The sequence below is a fragment of the Arvicanthis niloticus genome, chromosome 11, assembly GCF_011762505.2.
Source record: "Arvicanthis niloticus isolate mArvNil1 chromosome 11, mArvNil1.pat.X, whole genome shotgun sequence".
Lineage (NCBI taxonomy): Eukaryota > Metazoa > Chordata > Mammalia > Rodentia > Muridae > Arvicanthis > Arvicanthis niloticus.
The window spans coordinates 25,530,045-25,552,586 of NC_047668.1; the positions used below are offsets into that span (position 1 = coordinate 25,530,045).

At 35.7% G+C, this 22,542-nt stretch overlaps 1 protein-coding gene across 5 annotated transcripts in view; it reads right to left on the reverse strand.

The window, feature by feature from the left end:
* The window catches only part of Immp2l (inner mitochondrial membrane peptidase subunit 2), an 826,273-nt gene that overhangs the window by 269,213 nt on the left and 534,518 nt on the right, over positions 1 to 22,542 (reverse strand). For all 5 annotated transcript variants that reach the window (XM_034514317.2, XM_076941950.1, XM_076941949.1 and 2 more), the window contains one exon: positions 4,133 to 4,198. In XM_034514317.2, the coding sequence (XP_034370208.1) occupies positions 4,133 to 4,198 (66 nt within the window). The remainder of the gene's footprint in view (positions 1 to 4,132; positions 4,199 to 22,542) is intronic.

Here is a 22,542-nt window from a genome sequence, read left to right on the forward strand (position 1 = left end):
AAAGTTCACATTTCTTTGACTTTTAAATAAATGTTCTATGCTATCTTTGACTTTTTTGTTTACTGCTCAGACCCTTCTTCTTCTACTGGGTTGCACAGCCCAGCCTTGATGTGATGGTATGTGTTTGGTCTTATTGTAACTTGTTATGCCATGTTTGGCTAATGTCACCGGGAGTCCTGTTCATTTCTGACAGAAGGAGTAAAACTGGGTGAAAAGAGAGGTGGGGGATAGAGACTTAGGGAAGGGAAGGGAGGAAAAACTGCAGTTGAGATGTAATATATAAGAAAAGAATTTTTAAAAAAAAAAGTAAAAAATGAATGCCTTCTGAGAAATAAATTTTGAGTAGTGTTGAAAAGTACATATAAAAACTTTCTGTATAGTTTTTGGGACTAATTAATTTTGGTGTGTGGTGGTTTGAATATGCTTGGTCCATGGGAACTAGCCACACAAGGACATGTTGACTTGTTGGAATAGGTGTGGCCTTGTTGGAGAAAGTATGTCACTGTGTAGATAGCCTTTGAGGTCTCGGACTACTCCAGCTCTACCCAATATGGAAGATAACTTCCTCCTGGAAGATAACTTCATCCTGTGGAAGATAATTCCTTTCTGCTGCCTGTGGATCAAGATGTAGAACTCTTGGCTCCTCCAGCACCCAAGTCTGCCTGCATGCTGCCATGTTTCCTGCCAAGATGACAATGGACTGCACCTCTAAACTCTAAGCCTGTGCCAATTATATGTTCTCTTTTATAAGAGTTGCCTTGGTCATGGTGTCTCTTAAGCGCAATGAAACTCTTAACTAGGACAGTGTGTGATCTATTTATATTTATAGTATCTTTTAAAATAAAAAAAAAAATTTAAAAGCTTCCTGGGAGGGGAGCTAGAACTAAAAATAAAAATAACCCCAATTCCGTACTTTTATAACTAATATTTCCATTTTAGCCTATTTACTCTGCAACATTAAATAATATTTGTGAGCAAGGATGTTGTTCTTCACAGCATCTCCAGTTCAATAAAGCCAAATTATTTCTGTAATTAAAAAGAAAAAACTTTAAAAAGTTAATCTTCCTTAGGGAGTAGAGTCACAGCCATTACTAAAGAGAACAGATTGTAATTTTATTGAACTGAGTCTTGCAAAGGTAATACTAAGCTAAGTAACTGCTAACCACAATGCTCTGTTCTGGTATCCCTCTCAGTACTTGTCACTCCTACCAACAAAACCCTTACAACAGCTTTGTTTTAACTACAGGGTACTTTCTAGGTCACTCAGTCTCTCTACCCATGGATCTACATCAGAAAGGCCAAGCTCAGCTGATCAGTTGGTTGACCAGCAGTCCATCTAATAGATACATCATAGCTCTGTCCCTCAGAGAGCATACTGAGATTTCCATCATATCACTGAGATGTGAGGTTCACCTAAGGAAGGCAGCAGGAAGTAATGGGACAAAAGTCAACTGAAAAAAAAAAAAAAGAAGGCAATAGACAAAGCAATGTGGATACAGGGTACAACAAAATCAAACTAGAAGTCATAGTGTTAGTCTCTTGCTGTTCTTCAGGGAGCTGTTCCCCTTATTTTCTAAGATATCTCCTCAACAGGTTCTCTAAAGAATACATTTCAGTACATTCAGTACATTTATAAGCAGAGACAACTTAGCTAATAGAACACTAACTAAATAGACTACTTGGTCAAGTCTTTAACAGTGAACTTGACCTCTGAAAAGTTCATGCCTTCATGATGTCCTCTGAGTCTCTCTAGTTTTAAGTTTAAAATAATATTGAAATGTATGTATACTAAAACCTAAAGGGGTTTGTACCCTATTTGTTTATACTCTAGAAAATATCAAATTCTCTTCACGAAAGCAAATGTTGAAAAATCACATTTGGTTTAACTTGCATCCTAGAAAATTCAGTAATATCCAAGGGAAAACGGGACTGAAAGGGCATGTCACACACCAGAGCCCTTGCTTCTCACAAGGGAGAGAAACGCTAAGGACCCTTCAGCTTATCAAGAGCATGTTCCTATAAGTACTTTCAGATATGGAATTGCAAGAAAGGGATCACAAACAGAAATAGGAACTTTCATCAGGAAATGTTTTATTATCTCATTGTCTGGCCCTTTAACACCTATCAAGGCTGTTAGAAACTATTGTAGGTGTGTATTGTCTCACTAGTTTAAAGTTTAGGAAGTTAAGATAACCAGGTGCCAAGGTTTCAAAAAATAAAAAAGAAAGAAAAAGAAAGAAATTGGTTCTTCCCCTCTTAAAGACAGAAAGCAGGTAAAGAATGATTTTTTTCCCCCAATTAACAAAAGGGTTTTTGAAAAAACTTTAAATTGGAATTAAATCTTGGCTCTAATTCCTTCCTCCATTGTTTCACTCATTGCTCCGTGATTGAGGTCCAGAGACCGGCATAATGACTGGTATCTATTTGCAGGCTTCTTCTGCGTGACCTCAATAATATCTAGGAAGAAGGTGACTCTGACCCTGGTTCATCAACCTGCCTCGGCTCTGTCTGCCTCTGAGGTATCACCCCAGTGTATGCTTACTGAGTGAGGAGAGCAAAACCTAATGTCTCCCCAGAGATGCACTGTAGAGATTTTAATCTTTTGCATCTCTAACATCACATTGCTGACTGTCCAGCTAGTAATTCATAATGGGAAATAGCAAAGTTCCTTTTTGACTATAATTTTAAAAAATTCCTGATTCATGAACAATCTTAATTTTATTAGACTGCATTACATGAATAAAATGTGTATTTGTTTTGATGACTATTTTTGTTTTGTAAGAATAGTTTTATTGAGATGTAATTCATATAATATATAATCATCTCCATTAAAATGTACAACTCTGTTTTTTCATATCTAATTGGACGACTGTCAGTATGATACACTTTAAGATATTTCTATACCTCTTAAAAACAAGCACATAACCCTGTACCCATTAACAGCCCCTCCATTCCCTTCTTACATGCCTGTGGAAATCAATAACCTGTTTCTGGCTTGGTGAGTTTCCTTATTCTGGACATGTTTTTAAATAAAAATAACAATTTTCAGTGGTAAATGAGTCAGGTGACATTTTAAATGCTTTTGTAAATGTTTCTAATGCCTGGTTGGTGTAGAGAGAATAGCTGGGTTGTGGTGATTGCTTTTTTATTCCGTCTATCACAATCTGGAAAATTCCATTCTGCATGAGCAATAGCAAAACAGTAAAATAAAACAAAACAAAAAGACAAAGGACATCCTCTGGTTATGAAAAAAAAAGTAGTTTTGCTCTCACAGAACCCCCAAAGGGGTCTCGGGGACTCTAGTGATCCTCGGAACATCTCTACACTGCTGATCTCAATTCTGCTCTAAAACCCACAGAGGCTCTTTCCATTTCGTTTGTTTTGCTTATGTAATCACTAACACAAGATTTTTTAGGATGGGGTTTTGAGTGGAAACAGAGTCAGAAAACATCTTGAATATAATTTTCAAAGCATTTGTCTGCTATATTGTGTACACCTGGCTACGCCTTTCTTCAAGTAGGCAATCGGAATGAGATGCATCACGCACTAATGGCTTTTTTGCCCAGTCTCAAATATTGTTTATATCAGCAAGTGCAATAAATGAGACTTTGCTCTCTGCTGCTCAAACTCTTGATTATTTCAGTGCTGTTTGTAGTTTCAACACTCACTGTGAACCCAGAAATGTGTGTTTCAGCTCCTATCCAGCTTGTCCTGATCTCTGTGGTTATAAAGGAGTCCTAGGAGTTTGTGTCTGGGATTCTAAGATAATGAAATGTTCTTGAAAATTTCTAAAATGGATACTGATGTCACAGTATTAAAATAATTGTGCAAGCGCTCATACCTGAGAGCCGTAATTTAATGATAATTAAAGTATTGATTAATTTTGATTTAATTAATAATTATCCTGTGTTTTATAGTTTAAGAAAAATGGTGTACTCAATAACATCATGTATACCTTCCATCCTGAAACAGTTACTGATGTTCACTAAAGCAGAAGCCTAAGAAAAGTGTGTCCAAAATTCTAGATCGCCAGGCATATTTTACTTTAATATCAAATGATCATTCAAAAAAAAAAAAAAAAAACAAGTTTAAAACCTAGATTTTAAGTTAAAAGCAGTAATCTGGCACCTACCTTACAATATCTCCTTCAAGAGCAATCACTCTCTTAATGATTTTCTGTTCTGGGTTTTTAGGAGACCTAGGATAAAAAGATAAGATTATACAGTAAACCATGTTTCTATTATTTGAAGAAAAGAAAGATAAATTGTTTAACAAATATCAGCTGTAGTACAATCAGTACAGAATTCTTTGCACCCATGGCATGACACAAATCTTACTTGTGTTTCCAATGACCTAAGATACTGTTGAGAAAATTATGTTCCATAATGAAACTTAACAAAACTGAAAAACAAAGGGGAAAGATGGGTAAAGGTGATACAATCTGGCAATCCTAGTCCATAGAGGTGGATGAAATTGGAGCAGAATTCCTCTACCCACAGCACGGTCCAGGCTAGCCTGGCCTACATGAGACCCTGTATAAAGTAGAGCAGAAAACAAGGGGCATGATCAGCTTAGATATTAATGGATAAAAATTATTAGTATATTGGTTTTAAAGACAAATACTTATAAGAAAAGGATTTATATGTAAGGAAGCACACATTTCTTTAATTGATAAATGTTACCAGTTATGTCATTTTAAAATTGAAAGAGGATCTTCCAGAAGACAATGATGCTATAAGATTTTTTTTTAAAGAAGGAAGTAGAGAATTCCTTTAAATCATTTTGAAGTTCAGCAATTTGACGATTATGGAATTAAGAGAGATAAACAAGTACCCCTGACAGTAAAAAGAAATTGACAGATTTTGATATATAAAGTCAAAAATGCATTTTCTATTTTAATCTCATTTGTGATGGGAAATTTTGATTCAAAATAAAAACACTACTTAAATAAATCCCTACCTCTTCTGGAATATACATCCCAATGGATACTTTCCCACATTAAGCTAGGATTGATCTGTGAGGTCAAGAGAGTATGGGAAAGGAATGATATGGGTATATCACTTTGGGGATTTGGTTGTAAATGTGTATTTCTCATAACTTGAGTTGTTCTATTCTTCCTCTGCAGGAAGCCCTATAGTCACATGGGGAAGAACTCAGACTGCTCAAGTCAAAGCACTGAGCTCAGAAGCTTGTCCTTCAACGCAGTCAAGTTTAGAGAGGCTGTAGCTCTGAGCAACAGCTTGACTGTACTTCTTGAACAACCCTGCACCAATGTCCCCACCGAGGCTGCCCTGAGAAAATGTGCACCATCAGTGTCTGTTAACTTAAGCTGTTGGGCATCGAAGCAATTTGTTATGGGGCAATGGATAGATAACTTCATCTTAATATGGACAATTTCCTGCTGATACCATGTTAAAGCTCTGATTTAATGGACCTGTTTCAAGGAACAGATCATATATCATATAAATGATTGTTTAATGTGTGTTTGAAAATCAACAAGAGATAAAGTATTTTCATGTCAATTCACATTTTGAATTAAAATGCTTTTTTCAAAGGAATGTAAAAGTATAAAAACAGAAAAAGAATTAGAAAAACTGAGTCTGTGCTGAACTAAAGGAGTGACAATACAATTTATATCCTACAATATATCTTACCGAGAAAATAAAATTATGTAAATAGCATCAATTACTTTCACACAATTATGAGTATTCTTTATTTTGAAGGGAAACTTGATTAGAGTTTTGACTGGCCTCTTTCAACAAATTGAGTAACTCTTATTCTATAAGTTTAGAGTCATTAACAGATAATTCTAAATCTACCTTGAAGGGTTGTGGTACCTTCAGGCTAGAGAAATTTGATTCTTTGTACTAGGTAACTTAAGATTATTTAGAAAATGTTTTTTAAGCTCTTTCATTTCTGTGTCTTCAGACTTCCTCTTAATCTTGCTGTAGTTTCCTTAAAGGAGCCTCTTCCCTCCCTATCTCCATTCCCTGGGGACTCCAACTCTTGATGGCAACCCAGGATCCCCTCACTGTTTCTCACTCTCAAACACAGCCTCTCTTTCTACCCATCTCCAATCTTTTGTATCATCCACTGACTCATAGCAACATTTTCTGCCAGGGATCCCACAGCCACCACACCTATCTAGCATTCAGAGTGGTCAACATCAACCAAAGAACCCATCCATCCAACAAAGACAAGACTAAATAGCTACCTCAAGAAACACATACATATTCTAATTCCAGATACCTTGATCCCTGCACAAAGATATAAACATGAATAATCAAGACAATATGTCTATTCCAGAAGCCAACAATCCTATTCTAGTGATCTCTAGGAAAAGCAGTGTACCTGATGAACAAGGCAAAGGAGTTTCAAAGTAATAATTATGAGTATGTTAAAGGACATTTAAAAGGTTATAAATAAATGTTTTAATGAAGAGCGTGAAAACACAAATAGTTAAATAGTCTAATAAAACATTTCAAGACAAGAAAGTAGAATTTAACAAAGAAATAAAATCACTAAAGAAAATCCAAACTAAAATAAAACTTGAAATAAACAACTTAGGATGTAAAATAAAACCTCAGTGATCAACGTCACCAACAGACCATAGACATGGAAGACAGAATTTAAGTCTTGAAGATAAGGTAAGAGTAATGGATAACTCAATCAAAACAAAATGTTTTGTCTATAATATTCTAGGATGAAGATATCCAGGAAATCCATGACACTATGAAAAGACCAAACTTAAAGATAATAGGAATATAGGAAGTAGAAGAAACCCAGATCAAAGATACATAAAATATTTTAAAGAAGTTTTCCCAATCAGAAGAATGTCCCAATAAAGGTGCAAAGGCATATACAAGACCAGAGAAATAAATCCACAGTGAGATAATAATCAAAGTAGTACATGTTTAGAAAGAGAGAAGATATTAAAAGCTGTAAGAGAAAAAGACCAAGTAACAAATAAAGACATAACTATTAGAATTATATCTGACTTATCAATGGAAATGCTAAAAGCCAGAAGGGCCTGGAAATTGTGATGTAGACTCTAAGAGACCACAGATGCCAGGCCAGACTACCATACTTAGCAAGCTTTCAATCATAAACAATGTAGACAGAAATATATTCCATGATAAAGGCACATTTAAGAAATTTCTATCTACCACTCCAGTTCTACAGAAGGCACTGGAAGGAATGCTTCAGTATGAAAAGATGAACTGTACCCAAGAGCCACAAGGAATAAATAATCCCAGAAAAGTAAATAAAGAGATCAAAAGAATGGTAAAAAACAAACCACCAACACCATAACAAAATAACAGAAGTAAATTGTCAGGAACCATAATGGGACAAGCTAATAATTAGCAGATGATCATCCTGAAATGCTTACCTCAGATTATTATCTGAGTGTGCCCCATTAGCAAGGCTGTGGCAAATGTAATTTTAGGAAAGATTCCTGCTATTAATATGCTTTTCCTCTTATTATTATTAAACATATGTAACAATCACTAAGCAATAGCACACCCCCTTTGGAGCAGATCTCTGCAGATCCACGAAGATGTATTGTCTTGTAGTGATGCTATATAGACAAATAGATGACTTCTTAAGTCTTAATGATGATCCTATAAGAATTCCTAAAATTATATCAATGATTATTAAGCTCTTTTATAATGGGACTGCTATTAGATCCCTCATGTATAGTCAAAACTGCAATGAGAACTCTGCCAGACTCCTGAGTGTTATCAGTGGTTGCCCCAAGAGAGATAGTAACCAGACTTCTGCTCAGAGCTCATTCCAAGAAGTTGAAAAACAATTAACCAAAGGTCACTAAAAGGGAATTCACAATTTATTATAGGTACCAGGACAGAAGAAAAAATATTGCCTGGGTTTATCTATACAAAACTTCACTAATTTCTTAAGTTATAGTTTCAAACTTTCAGCAAACATGTGGAGCCAGACAGGCGATGAATGTCTAGCTAGTTAATTACTCCTAATGGATATGCATGTAAATGTTCTCTGTTGTAAACTTCTATTTCAATTTATGATTTGAATTTTAGTGTGAAATTCTGATGAACCTTGTAACATGTAACCATGTTCTCTGAAAGATGTATAAGATCGAGGACAAAGAGATAAGAGTTAGTTAGAGAGTTAGAATAGTTAGAATAGCCAGTTAGTTAGAATAGTTAGGGAGTTAGAATAGTTAGATATAGAAAAAGAGATACAATAGAATTTTTTTCCCTCTTATCAATAGAATAGAAGTTTTCCTTTTTCCCTACTTAGGACATTTTTGCTTTTCCCCTTAGATAGCTTTCATAGGAAACTTTTTACACTTAGTAATAAACTCTATACAATAACTTTCTTAAGTGTCTTTTCTTTCTGTGACCTCAGACTAGCAGAGTTAGTTAGAGCCTAGCAGTTTCTGCTGAGATAGAACAAAGGCCATATTGCCTAATCCTCTGCTTTTAGGGTACAGGTATTAATCACTTAACCTGCAGTCTTTTGCCCTCAGAAGTTTTTAGGACTTCTTAGAAGTTATCAACAGCATTCCAGTACAGGTCAAAAATCCAGAAAACCCTGAAACCCTCAGATTTTAAAGCCATCACCAGAGTCCTACTCTGTGCCCCTGCCATTACCCTCTCAGAGCCAGGCTGACTCCAAGCAGTAAACAAACACTGCCAACTAAAAATTCAGTATTAATCATATCAATTTCCCAATCAAAAGACATATGTTAACCCTGTATTAGAAAACAAGATCCATTTTTCTGCTCCATTTAAGAAACACACCTTGCCATCAAGGACAAAAACCACCTCAAGGAGGAAGAACAGAAAAAGACACTCCAAGCCAAGAAGCAAGCAGGTGTAGCTATCTGAAAAAATATACTTCAAGCCAAAATTAATCAGAAGATATTAATATTCATTAAAAACAAATATTACAATTGTCTACATTTATGCACCAAACACGGAGAGGAGTCCACATTCAATAAAGACACATAATGGCAAAAATATCAATCAAACATGTGACTTAGAAGTCAGAAAAGGCTGCTGTTATTATCTGGACTAATGGCATTAGTTTATAATTACAAAAAGAAAAATTGTATATTTGATTTTACTAGCAAGGATCAAGAAGAATCTAAAACAGAAAGCAGAGAGTTGTATTATTAAAATTTTAATGACCAGTTTTTTTGGGTTATTAGAACTATACTTTAGAAAATAGCAAAAGTTTTGCACAATACAATGTTAACTAAGAAGGAGTGTTCCAATGCACAAGTAACACCTGAACTAATTACAAAATTTCCCACCTTAATTGAACTAGAACTAATACTAATGAAGTAATATAAAAAGAACCCCTATTTATTTAAAAAAAAATAGTTGTGGCAACAAGTTCTAAGCTTCTGAGATGCTTAAGAGGTATTCTGTATTTTATATAATTTGTATTTAAGATCATGATGCAAAATATAATATATAGAGTCACCTATCTATATAATTAAAGTTTTAGAAATTACTACTTTAAACATACCTATAAATTTTAATGTAATATTAAACTCATGAATCTAATCAAATAATTCAAAATGAAACAAGCTATTACTAACATTAATTCCATTACTGCTTAAAATCTATACCTATATTTTAATCATTAGGCTGTGGAATGCATTGCTTTGATGTAAGTAGAGGTGGTAAAAGAGTTATTACATATTTGCATCATAAAAGTTATTAAACTTCTCTTTGTCTTAATTTTCTTGGCCACTTGCCTGTCTCCTAGCAATGTGAGAAATAACAAATGAAAGATTGGCCCTTATTTCAGGAATGCAATGCATGCTGCCCAATAAGTGCTCAAATTTGCATTTAAATTTGTAATTTTAATGTTTTTACAATATATAATATTTTATACTTTTAACTTCTGGGACCTAAATTATAAATACTTCATCTTATACTCATGATTTAAGTACACACAAGGTCTGAATGAGAAGGGTAACATTTTTCCTGTAGTTTGTGGGTCTCAGTGTTTGTCTTTAGTGTGACATAGTAAAGAACAAACAAGGTCTAACACAGACATGACAGGGCGCTCCTTTAGCTTCTGTAAAATTTCACTTTCTATTGTGATAAAAAAAAAAAATCTTCCCATTTTAACCTGGTGCTAGAGCAAATGTGATGAAATGTCTTTGGTCACAAAATTCTTTGGAACTAATATAAGCTCTTTCATGTCCCTCTGGCTGAACCACTAGGAAATCCATGTTCTATATAAAACTGAACACTGGGTACATGTCCTATTCAGTTCCTGACCCTATCTCATCCTGATGTCACAGAGATACCTTCACCCTGGAACTAGGCATATCTATTCTTTGTGTTGAAACTGTAAAAACTCATTTTAGTGAATTGGGTAGTTTATACCTTTGTGGTTCCAGATTGGGCAAGATTATTACAGAATTAGCCTTGGGTTAGAAATCACAATGGGGCTGGGTGTAGCGGCACACACCTTTAAGCCCACTACTTGGGAGGCAACAACAGGTAGATCTCTGTGAGTTCAAGACAAGATTTATCTATATAGTGAATTTCAAAACAACTAGAGCTATATATTAAGATCTTGTCTTTAGAACGAGTGGATAGGGGAGACAAAAGGAAAGAAGGAAGGAAGGAAGGAGGGAGGGAGGGAGGGAGGGAGGGAGGGAGGGAGGGGGAAGGGAAGGGAAGGGAAGGGAAGGAAGGAAGGAAGGAAGGAAGGAAGGAAGGAAGGAAGGAAGGAATTAAATAAATAAATCACATTCACCATAGTCTACTATAAATCTGAGCCCTTAAAACATCATCTACAATAGTAGTTTTATGATACACATATCAGAGTAAAGTCTCACAAATGTTTTACAATCATTATTTATGGTGGTTGGGATCCAATTCAGAGTCTTGTATAAGTGAGATATTTGCTTTGCCATTGAGCAACACCTCAACTCCAGATTTCTAAATCTTGATTCATCTTTCCTACTTTTAATCTGACCCATTTCTACAGCCACATTGTCTCCTTAGTTACTGCAGCATAGCGCTCATGCCCTGCAAAGGTTCAGCCTGCAGAGGAGAGGCCATGGGTGCTGTTGCTTTTCTGCCTCATCTGTGGGTAAGATACAGACTGTGGGAACCACAGTTGACTGGGCTCTAGTTATTATGGAGGGAAGACCAGAATAGGTCATAAGCCAAGAGACACACAGCTAAATCTGAATTGTAGAAATCCTTTGGTTTTGCCATAAAACTTCTAAAAATAAAAAGTGAGGTAGACAAGCACATCGGAGACTTTACATAAAAATTCTAATCTCTTCTGCCTCTTCAACATACCAAGGCAGCCACTGACTCTGAGCCCCTCTTCCTGCAGGTAAAAATTCTACTGGACTTGAGAAGTCAATACTGCAAATTTGCCAAAGTCCCATAAGCCTGACCCACAAATGTTCAGTGACTAAGGTTGAGTTTGGAGGATTTTTGTAAATCCTTGCTTGACTTCTGACTGTGACATCATATAACCACAAGAGAACATGTATAAATGCTCTAGTGCAAGGATGTGTTCTAGAATAAATTCAAAACGAAGCTAAATCCATAAAATCACTGGTACAGCACACTGCTTTTAGACTTAGGTAGCTAGACACAGATAGTCTGTTCTTCTTCAAATTCTCCAACAAAAGGAATTGCCATTATTTCAGTGCAATAAAAGGCAAAGCACAACATCTTAAAGACTTACTTAGTTTAATTTTACTACATAATTAACTAAGGAAACATAGAAACTAAATAATAATAGTACTCCTATTGAAAAATCCATTTAGTTTTACTATCTGCGATATCAGCATCTAATTCTATGTAAGTGTTTCAATCTCAGTTGGGTACACTTTCTGCACTCATGTGCCCGTGTGTGCACACACACACACCCAAACACACACACCCAAACACACACACACAGACACACACACACACACACTTTAAGAGATTCACTGGTAAATACTTAAAACGTTTGTGATAATTAATAAACATACACCTTTATTCCCAAAACAGCATTTGATCTCCCTTTGCCCCTTGTTGCAGCATTTGAGCTACTTTGACCTCTTTGTGTCACCTGAGTGCTATGAAAGGAAGAAATTGCAGACTTTTCCTCTTCTCTGGGTGAATTCATAACCGCCCAAATGTAGAACACCTTATTTCAGACATTCATCACAACTACAGATGTTCAATCCCTACCAACCACTGGTACCATAGTACCTCAGAAAATGCATCAGGTAAAGGGCTGCAGCATTTAAAAAGGGACAGGCACATGGTGACTACAATATATGCTAATGTTCCAAACCTGTCTCCTATGTTTATATTCTAGGAGAGGAAGGGGTGGGCCTGTGAGAAGCATCATGGACAGCAAAAAGAGTGTGTCATATGGACAGAAACTTAAATGAGAATTAGTGATCTAAGCAATGGGGCATATTCCTCTCATTTTATGGGGTGTAGGAGCATGAAAGGGCTGAGTCATCTATTTTGGCCATTTTTCACTAACCATGCCCTATCTGAATCAAGCTGAATAGAGGAGAAATTCCACCAAGGTTCCCAGTGGTAGAAGCTATTTTGTGTTTCAGATTTTATTTATTTATTTATTTATTTATTTATTTATTTATTCGTTTTTCGAGACAGGGTTTCTCTGTGTAGCCCTGGCTGTCCTGGAACTCACTCTGTAGACCAGGCTGGCCTCGAACTCAGAGATCCACCTGCCTCTGCCTCCCAAGTGCTGGGGTTAAAGGTGTGCGCCACCACCGCCCGGCCTGTTTCAGATCTTAATCAAGTAAATATATTATAATAGCAATGATGAAGCAATACAAATATGTATCATGACTTATAAATGTTCTTGCTATGATGTAAAATATTTTATTTTTACTAACAATAATTAGGATAAAATTAGCTAGCAAATAGTGACAGCTGTTCATATTAGTAAGCCATCCTTGATTATGTAAACTCAATGTGTATTATCACTATGTTTTCTTTAATTATAAAGTGCTGCAATAGTTTGTAGTTGGCTGGCTTTGATCCTTAAGAACAAATATCTTCATATCTCTACAAATATCTAAAGAATTTAGTACAATAATAACAATGAGATCATACCTACCGCTGTTTATTAACTGAAACACTTCAAAGCATAGGATAGGATAATAATGTTCAGATATTACATACAATTACAGCCATGTGTCAACATCTAGAATGAGTTGTATGAACATGAATACATATGTCATGTGCGTGGTACACGTCTTATTCTTCTGCACAGTGTAAAATTATATTTGAAGAAATATACTTCAACCCATAAAGAAACATCTGCTGAAGAAAATGAAATTCCTTGGTTGACTTATTTTGTAAATCTGTTGCTTTTGTTTGTTAAATGTGCTTTTAGTAGAGCATATAAGTGGAAATGAAGAAGAATTCTCAAAGGAAAACCAACTGTACTAGACTCTTATAATGGAGAGCTTGTCACTACTGTCATACTCCTAAAGCTAGACATGCACTTGGAGTGTTCTTTTTTCTTCTAGTCAGGCAATCCTTTAGGCCTCTATCTATACTCGTTAATTAACTATACCTTGGCAATACAGCATAATTTATGACTATTTAGGGAATAAAGTAATTGTCTTTGAAGGAGTAAACCATCAGTCTAGCTAATACTTCAATTAAACTATTTGACTTTTAGATTCAGTCAGGTTGGAAAATCTTGGCACACCTTTTTGTTAAGCTCTAAAAATATTCATGCCATGAATTGCCTAGCAAAGCAAGATGTTTATACCAGCATGCCACAGCATGCCACATTCAAACAAAAGTGACACAGAAAAGACAGATCAATTAAAGTATGAAGCAGGTACCAGTATGTAAGCACTAACTCAGTACCTTTAAGCTGATATACATGTAAAATGTCAGAACTATGGTGGAAATGTTCCTACAACGAGGGCCAGCAAGTCACTATTTGCTCACATGCCAGTGAAATGCCAAAGTCAAGGAAGCACACGATAAAGTCAGGAGAGCAAAAGCAAAGTCAGATCAGACCTTTTTACTCAAAGCAAGCATTTGATCTTCACCTGCCTCGTCAAATATGTTCATTTTCTAACTAGTCATATACCTGTAAAAAGGTCCAGAATTTTTACCTTTATTAATGTAAAGAGAACGGCGTGTTCACAATAAACAAAGTGCTAGAAGAATGCCTAATTGTGCCCAGCAAATGCTTGGAAGAGACAGAGGCTTGTCCTTGGGTTCATCACAGCTGTGCATGACATTCAAAACAACATGGTCAAGGCTCTTCAGTATAACTTTATGTGGTCATAGGAAATGGAAAATGTGTTCTGATGACCTACCCTTTACCATCATACCCACGACTGCGATTAACAAGTGAAGCTTTCCAAGGTTATGTATAGAAAGTAAATGATAGATAAGAATGGGAGACATTTCAATGGTTGCCAGTCAAGGCTGAAAACCAGACAGGCCAGTGTCCATCCACAGATGCCAACAAAGATTGCTGACTGAGGAGCAAGGTCCCTGCCCTGATGCTAGCATGATATAAATTCAATGGAGCTTAGAGCTTGTGTTGACAAGATGATGGACCATAAGCAAGCTGTCATAGTTACAGTTCTATTGCTGTGATGAAACAGCGTGACCAAGACAATATTTAATTGAGGGCATGCTTACAGTTTTAGAGGGTTAGTACATCATCTTCATGGTGTGGAGCATGGCAGTACGTGAGAAGGAATGGTGCTGAAGATGTAGCTGAGAGCTCCTATCTGATCTAAGATAGATAGATAGATAGATAGATAGATAGATAGATAGATAGACAGATAGACAGAAAGACAGAGACAGAGAGATGGATACAAAGAGATATAGAGATAGGACTTAGAGTAGGCTTTTAAAACCTCAGAGCCCATTCCCAGAGATATACTCCCTCCTATAGGCCACACCACCTCTCATTCTCAAACAGTTCCATTGACTGGGGACAAAGCATTCAAACATATGAGCCTCTGGAGGCCATTATTCAAATCACCATACAGGCTTAATAGGACTTGAACTTCCTTAGAAGTCTTTTAACTTTATTCTGAATTAAAAAGAATAAGATTTTGCTTTCAGGAGGAAACAAATTGAGTAGTGAGAAAATAAAATCATAAAATGTTGCATATTTTATTTTTATGATATTATAATTTATACCCATCACATTTTATTTTTTTCAAGTGTTTACTTGTGGATTAATATGCTTTCTAGTGACTTTATATTAGTAATGTTTCACCCGTGCTGCTGGATGCAAGTTTTCCTAAAATGACATTAGGTATACATGCGAGAAGAGATGGAGCTGCACAATCACTGGTTCTAATCTCTCTAAATATTCTTGCTCAGGGAGATTGCAGACTGTAGATATTAGAATTTAAATATAATATAAGCTATTCTTGCTCATTTTCATTCTAAACCTGTTGAACTTATTTATTTTTAAAGTACACTACAGTTTTGCAGACAAAATCTCAGTTAGAGTCTAATAACTACACAAAATTTGCTACCCAGAAAATGCCAACTTTATGCCCCCAATGTCAAATTGAATAGCATGAGCAGCTGTATTAAGAAAAAAATGCATGGGGTTTGGAATTGTACAGAATCAATTGCAACTAGTCACCCCTGAAAACAGTATTATCATTTACTTGCTGTCTGACAGCCTTATATGTAGCTCTGGTTACTAAGTTATCAGAAACATACAGTGATTTCATCTTCTGCTCTTGGTACAACAAGTGGTTGCTATGATAATATACTTATTGATAATTTAAGCTAAATAAGTCTAAGAATTGTGCTTAGAAAAGTTTTATTCTTTGACAGAAAATTAAAAGGGCAATGTATTCTTAGTTATGGACTATAGAATGACAGTTATTGTAGAAGTAGAATTAGGCAGACACTGGTGAATTGGGCATACAGTTTTATCAATACAAAAGTTCTGTAAATGCCTTCTTTGGCATAGCAAAACATAGTGAAGTAAATAGTGAAGAATAAAACTGCTAAAAGAGATATTAAATACTTTTACAACTAAAATTAGGCGTGTGAGGGATGGAATATGTTAATTAGATTGATTTATTCATCCCACTACATGCATGCAAATCAGTATATTCTACATTAGAAGCCTATATAGGCTTCGTCAAATTATACTTAAATGAAGCTTAGAATATTATTATTAGCTTATATTTTATATTACAAAGGAAACCCCTTTAATCAAGTCATGACCATGCCTCAACTTGATTGGCATCTTTCAACAGCTAGATCTGTCATGTCAGTCAGTCAACTATAGAGTAGACAGAAACAATTATGAAATGTGCTCAGGGAAGTCTTGTGTTAAAAAAAAAAACAAAACAATCAAGTATGTTGGGACTGTCATTTGTCAAAAGATTTTCTTTCTCCCATTCTTTAACAGTCCCAAACTATGGGTACTTAGTTTCTGTCACTTATATAAAATTGTATTCCACATATTTGCTTATCATCTTCAAGGTGAACATATGATGTTGCCACCGTGAGCTGTTCCTTACAAAAGGCTGTTCTGATACTGGGATAGAAGACACTGATTAATGTGTGAGGCCTTGCCTGCCATCCTGAGCACCGGCCTTCTAATTCTGTACACACAGAGCATGGGCTCTGGTCTCTGCAGACATGGACATGGTAATGTCCGAGCTCTTTTTGCATGGTGCACCTTACAAACTCTGAAACCACGCTGCAGCTCCAACATGACCAACAATAATTTCTCTCTGAAAAGGAGCAGCAGTAGGAGATTATTAAGCTAGAATGGAAGTGGATGTGTGGGTGATATTTATATGGGCCTCATTTCCACGTGGCCCTTGCCACTGAAACTTAATGGATCCCAGACATACAAAGACCCTTCTATACACAGCTTTTAGAATGGAGCAAACCAAGGCAAAGAAGAATTAAGCAAGATCATTTCCAACTGGCTTTACATGGCTGAGAATTAAATATAGAAAGGAGGCTTTAATGTAAATAAAATAAGATCCTCAGAAACATATGCTCACCTCCCACCATTTCTTCATCAGAATGGTTAAAACTTACGAGTTTCAGTTTGCTGTAACATGGGAGCTTTTCCAAGGGACAAAGCACAAACATCAGTGGTTAAGGACACTGTCCAGCATAAAATACATTTGCAGAAGTGTAATCTGCAGTAGAGTGAGTTTATAGGCACTTGTGCCATGTTTTGGGATGACCACATGGACAATGTTTTGATTCATGTAAGGTTTTTAAACTCCATTTAAAACTTGAAAATGTAACTTTATTCCCTGAAATGCAATGACTGTCTGGGAAAGACATCATGAAGTCAAATAATTGTTTCTCGCAAAAATTCTTCGATTCAGCTTCATTTTAAAACCTAGAGGCTTGAAGGCTTCCTGATGCCTACTGTGTTTCTCCCACCCTTTATCGGCTCTTCCTCACGGCTACCATCTGTCTGCTTCGTTTTTTCCAGCGCAGTGCTCATCCCTCCAGGCTGTTCACTGGCACTGAGATTCCTCCCTCCAAATCCTTACAGCACAATTGGAGACACGCATGGTCCAGGTTTTTCTAATTCTTCCCAGAGATTTTCTTCAGCTTTACCACACTGCATATTTCAGATAGGTATCCTTTGCTGTTATTATTTGTCAAGTAAGATGTAAATTGGATGCTTGTCCTCTATTTTAAACAAAATTATTTTAAAATAGAGTGTTTTAAGCTATACATGGGTACACAACTTTTAAAAGTTCTTTTACAATTAAAATTTCCTGAGACCTGATAGTGCCGGGCTATAATGATTCAAACAAAATATTTAAACAAGTCTATGAAGAAGCAGCAGCAGCCAATGTAAATGTTTCCATGGGAAACAATGTAACCTATTATCATTAACTTTTAATACATAAAAAGCTATATACTTTTCTTCATGCCGATCCACTCATATAGTCAATATCTTATGCAGAATTATTGATTACAGCTTTTCAACAAGTATGTAACACAATTTAGTAAAAAAAAAAAAAAAAACCCACAAAAATGAAATTCAAAGTTATAACTCAAAAGAACTCATGAGAAGACCAAAGATAAAGTAAGTGACCATACTTAAAATTTTTATACTGCCTTTTATACCTTTCTACGATAAAACCTTATTTTAATTAGTTCCCAGCAATCCGATCTAATCACTTTCAAGTCAAAGACTCAGCTGTTTACAATGCAGACAGTATCACTGTTGTGGCTGTGTGGACTTGACCTTCTGCCTGTTAACAAAGAGACTCAATTAATTATTTGCTGTTTTGGATGGCTATTTCATTTCACCTCCACCTCTGTTAAGTGTTAAAAGGCCCAATTGCTTTATCACCTTAACCTTAACTTTGGAAAATGCACATAGAATTTTTCTACTGCCAACTAGTAAACTACCTTGATCCAGAAAGCTAATTTTCAAGACCATAGCTCCTAGATGTCTTTGTGTTATAGTCAGCGTAAGAGAGTGACCTAGAGTCACACCAACTTGTTAAAGATTCTCTTCCTTTTGGTAGCAGCAATGCTTTTTAAGCTATTATTTTATGAGACGAGGACATAATCACATCTCAATATGCTTCATTGTCACATTCATAGCTGAACACATAGGTTTTTTTAAAAAAAATTTTCACATGTATAAAACAGGATATTTATGCTTTAAACACTGAACATAAGCAAATTAATGCTGCGTCAGTTTTTCCCAATAATATTTTAGTTTTTCTCATTTTTTTTTCATCACACAAGTGGGAAACTGATTTTAAGATGTATGGGTATAACAGCACTGGTTATTGGTGACTTAAATGTGGAACATCAAGCAGGAAGCCAGAGGAGACTACAATATTCATGAAGAACCTCACGTTTTTCAGCCTTGATGCTACAACTCCACATTTTTCATACACAGTGGTTTTGGTTCCCTCACCATCATCTACCTATGTTGTCTGTTATCCATCTACCTACCTACTTACCTATAATCATGTCTGCATGAATAGATCACAGGATTACAGCCACTAAATTTTAACCTCCTTATATGAAACACTGACAGCCACTTGCTATTTAGCATGACCACTGTGTTGTTCTTGTTCCACTCATGTTTAAGAGGTCCGATTGGGGAGACTTTCTGGGAGCATCATGTGACATTTCTAGAGACACAATCTCACAGCACCTTCCATACCAGTTCAGCTAAATTCCGAGAGTACATAAAATAGACTCCCCAGGAAAGAACACACCACGTGGTTATCCAACATGAAATGGTCAGCTCTGAAAACACATACACAAGAAACATTGTACAGACTGAACAGGGTGTACCTACCTCTATATTTAGAAATTCATATGAATTTAAATATACTTATAACAAAAAAGGAGGCTATGAATTTGAAGGAAAGCAAAGAGGGGTACAGATGAGACTCTGGTGGGCAGGAAAGGAAGAGGAAAATGATGTAAGTATATTATGATCTCAAAATAAGAAAAAATCGTTAAAGTATGTAAAATAAAATAAGATATTGCCCCTACCTGTCCCAGGTAGGTAAAATTGTAGGACATCTGTCATTTTGTGTCTGGCTTACTTCATTTACAATGTGTTCAAGGTACATTTATGGCGTGGCATGTGTCACAGTGTCACACTGCTGTTTCAGTTTTCATGACTAATACTGACTATTAATTTATTAATCTGGGAGCAACTTCTGAATATACATTCCTAGTCTAATAAAAAAAAAAAATAGCTACTGAGATTTTGGAAAAAAAAAAAAAAAACTCCTCTACTCTTTCTGAGATAATTTATACTGACATGAAAATAAATGATTCCAGACTTTGTGGATAGTATATAGATCAGAGATTCTGAAATGCTGAGGTCCAGGTGGTGGAACCCTGGCAAGCTAGAGTCTGAATTTTAACAAGTACCAAGGTGATTCCGGAGCAGGTGGTCTTAGCACATCCTGATGAACAAACCAGGAACCATCATGCAAGTATTCTATGGAACATAGCTCACTGACTCTCTTTATATATTTATTTTTTCCTGGTTCAATGAAAATGTAAATCACAGGAGACTTTCTAAATGAACCTGGCAAATAATACCAATTTTAAGCCATGTACAAAATTCTACGCAAGTGGGAAAGCAAATTTTCATATCACAGAAAACAAAACAATATTCTACCAATTTCATATTGAGCTTCAAACTGGGATTGTATGCATGACTAACACAGAATACTATAATTTAGGTAAGAAAAAGAAAAAGCATTCCATTTTCAGTTTATTAAAAATATACTATAAAAACGCATTCTCCGATGATAAAAATGATAAGAGAAACTCTGCCTTAAAGACAGGCCTCTGGTTGTTACAATAATCTACACTACTGTAATCTATGGTACTACTATATGACATATGGTATACTACTACAATCAATGGTAAGCATGTCTTTGTCAGGGTTTGGGCCCATTGGGCAGTTATATCATTTTGAGCAATTCGTTTGCATGCCTTAACATCCTTTTCTTCCCGAAGAAGAACAGATGAGCACCTGCATTAACTACAAAGGTGGCTGAAAACATTGTAGCAACCACTAAACAATAACTGTTACACATCTGCTTTGCAGAGTCTCAGAATGAGAGAAGCTACAGCGGAGAGCTCTGTAGGTTCACTTTGTTCATAATGTAGGAAAAGCTGCAATCTCTGAAAATACGCCTAGAGAATGAACTTCTCTTCCAACAATCACTTCAAAACATGCTGCAGTGACTCTTATAAACAGAGCAACTCTGTTGTGGATAGCCCTGGTCTTGTATTTTGATGCTAATTCCGCTTTCCTGGGAGGGACTGAAGATGAGGAGTGAATCACACATACAGGTGCCTTCTTGTGAACCTGCTCCTCACCTTGACTTGTAGAATAAAAGCTAGAGTGGGTGATTGGGCAGCAGAAGGAATGGTGGAGCTGAAAAGTTGGGGGGAGAAGGAGGAGAGGAGAGAGAGTGGAAGGAGAACGGAGAAGCACATGGCTGAAGAAACAGCAAGTTATAAGGGGTCTCATAACTGGGGAATACAGCAGTGCAGTGGTAAATCTGCCCAATCTAGGCGTGCAGCTTGTATTCATAATTATTGAGTTGTGTTTTATTTGACTGGGTTTATTTGGATTGGAGATTTACCACAACACAACTCTGTCAACATAGCAAACTCACTCTACTTCCAGAAAATGATACTTAGTATCTTGGTGTCCCTTTCCATCTCCTCATAGCTCCACTCTCCAGTCTTCCAGTCTCCTCCCCTGGCAGTCTCTTCATTATTTTTTATTCTCTCTCTTCTTCCTACCGTTCTCCTTACAATGTTCATCATATGTTATTTGTAATAACTAAAGATGATACGGCTCAAATAAGCCTTTTTCTGGAACTATTAATTTGTTTGTAATTTTTTTTAACATTAGTTCGTGAGCTATTAAATTTGTTGCTAAATTTATTCTTATTAGGCAACTTAATTGCTCTGGTGAAATGTAAAAGTTCAATCAACCAATTTTGTGTGGAAAATGAGGAGAATCTAATTGTTTTAATCTATCATGAATTTAATTAATCTTAGTAACAAAAGAAAACAATGACATTTTGTTTTCTGTTTAAATGCCTAGGGAATAAAAAAAAATGAGTTAATGGGACATCCTGGCAAACAAAAAACAGTTGGAAAAAGACTTAGCCTGTGATATTCAGAATAAGGTACTAGATAGCTCGAAAACAGTAGACAGTTCTGTGAATTTTTTTCTTTTTCTGGTTAGTTAATATTTTTGCTAAAAGACAAAGGAGCTGTGCCAATTTTTAGCATACTTAAAATTAGCTGTGTTTTAATTTTCTCTAACAAACTTAACTATGGTAATGTTTGAAAGGAGTGAAACAATGTTACCTACGCTTTGCAATAACAAACATATGCAATAGGCAAATGATAGTTTTTCCAAAATGTTCAAATCATAATGGTGGCTCTGGGTCAGGGTCAGGAGTGTGAGTTCATGCATCTGTTAGTCATGGCACCACACTATTCTTTGACACAGAGCCCACTGCTAAACCAAATGTGGTTTCATAAAAAAAGTCAGTACAGAGAAACTTATAAGGAACACCAAAGAGATATTGATGGCAACAGATTGTTCATCCTTTCTAAATGTTATATAAGTACAAAATTTTGATATGAGAAACATGAACAAATTCTATTTATAGATCATGATCTATACATAATGTCCCTTTTCATAGTGAGAAGGAAAAAATACTTAATCCAAGTTAGAATGAATTATAGATTGATACAAAATTCTCCTAAAACCCAACAAATCATTAACTGTGTTTTTAGACTCTTGGGTCCCTAAAATTATTTTATAGTACCTCATAAGTTGTATGATGAAAACATAAAGGTCAATTTTTATAAAAGTCGATTTCACTGAATTCCAAACATTTTGTTTTCAAATCCATTGCTTAATATAATTTGAACTATGTGAATAAGTTTGGGTTTTTTGAATAACTATTTTCTCTTTTTTTTTTATTGGTTATTTTGTTTATTTACATTTCAAACGTTGTTCCCCCTT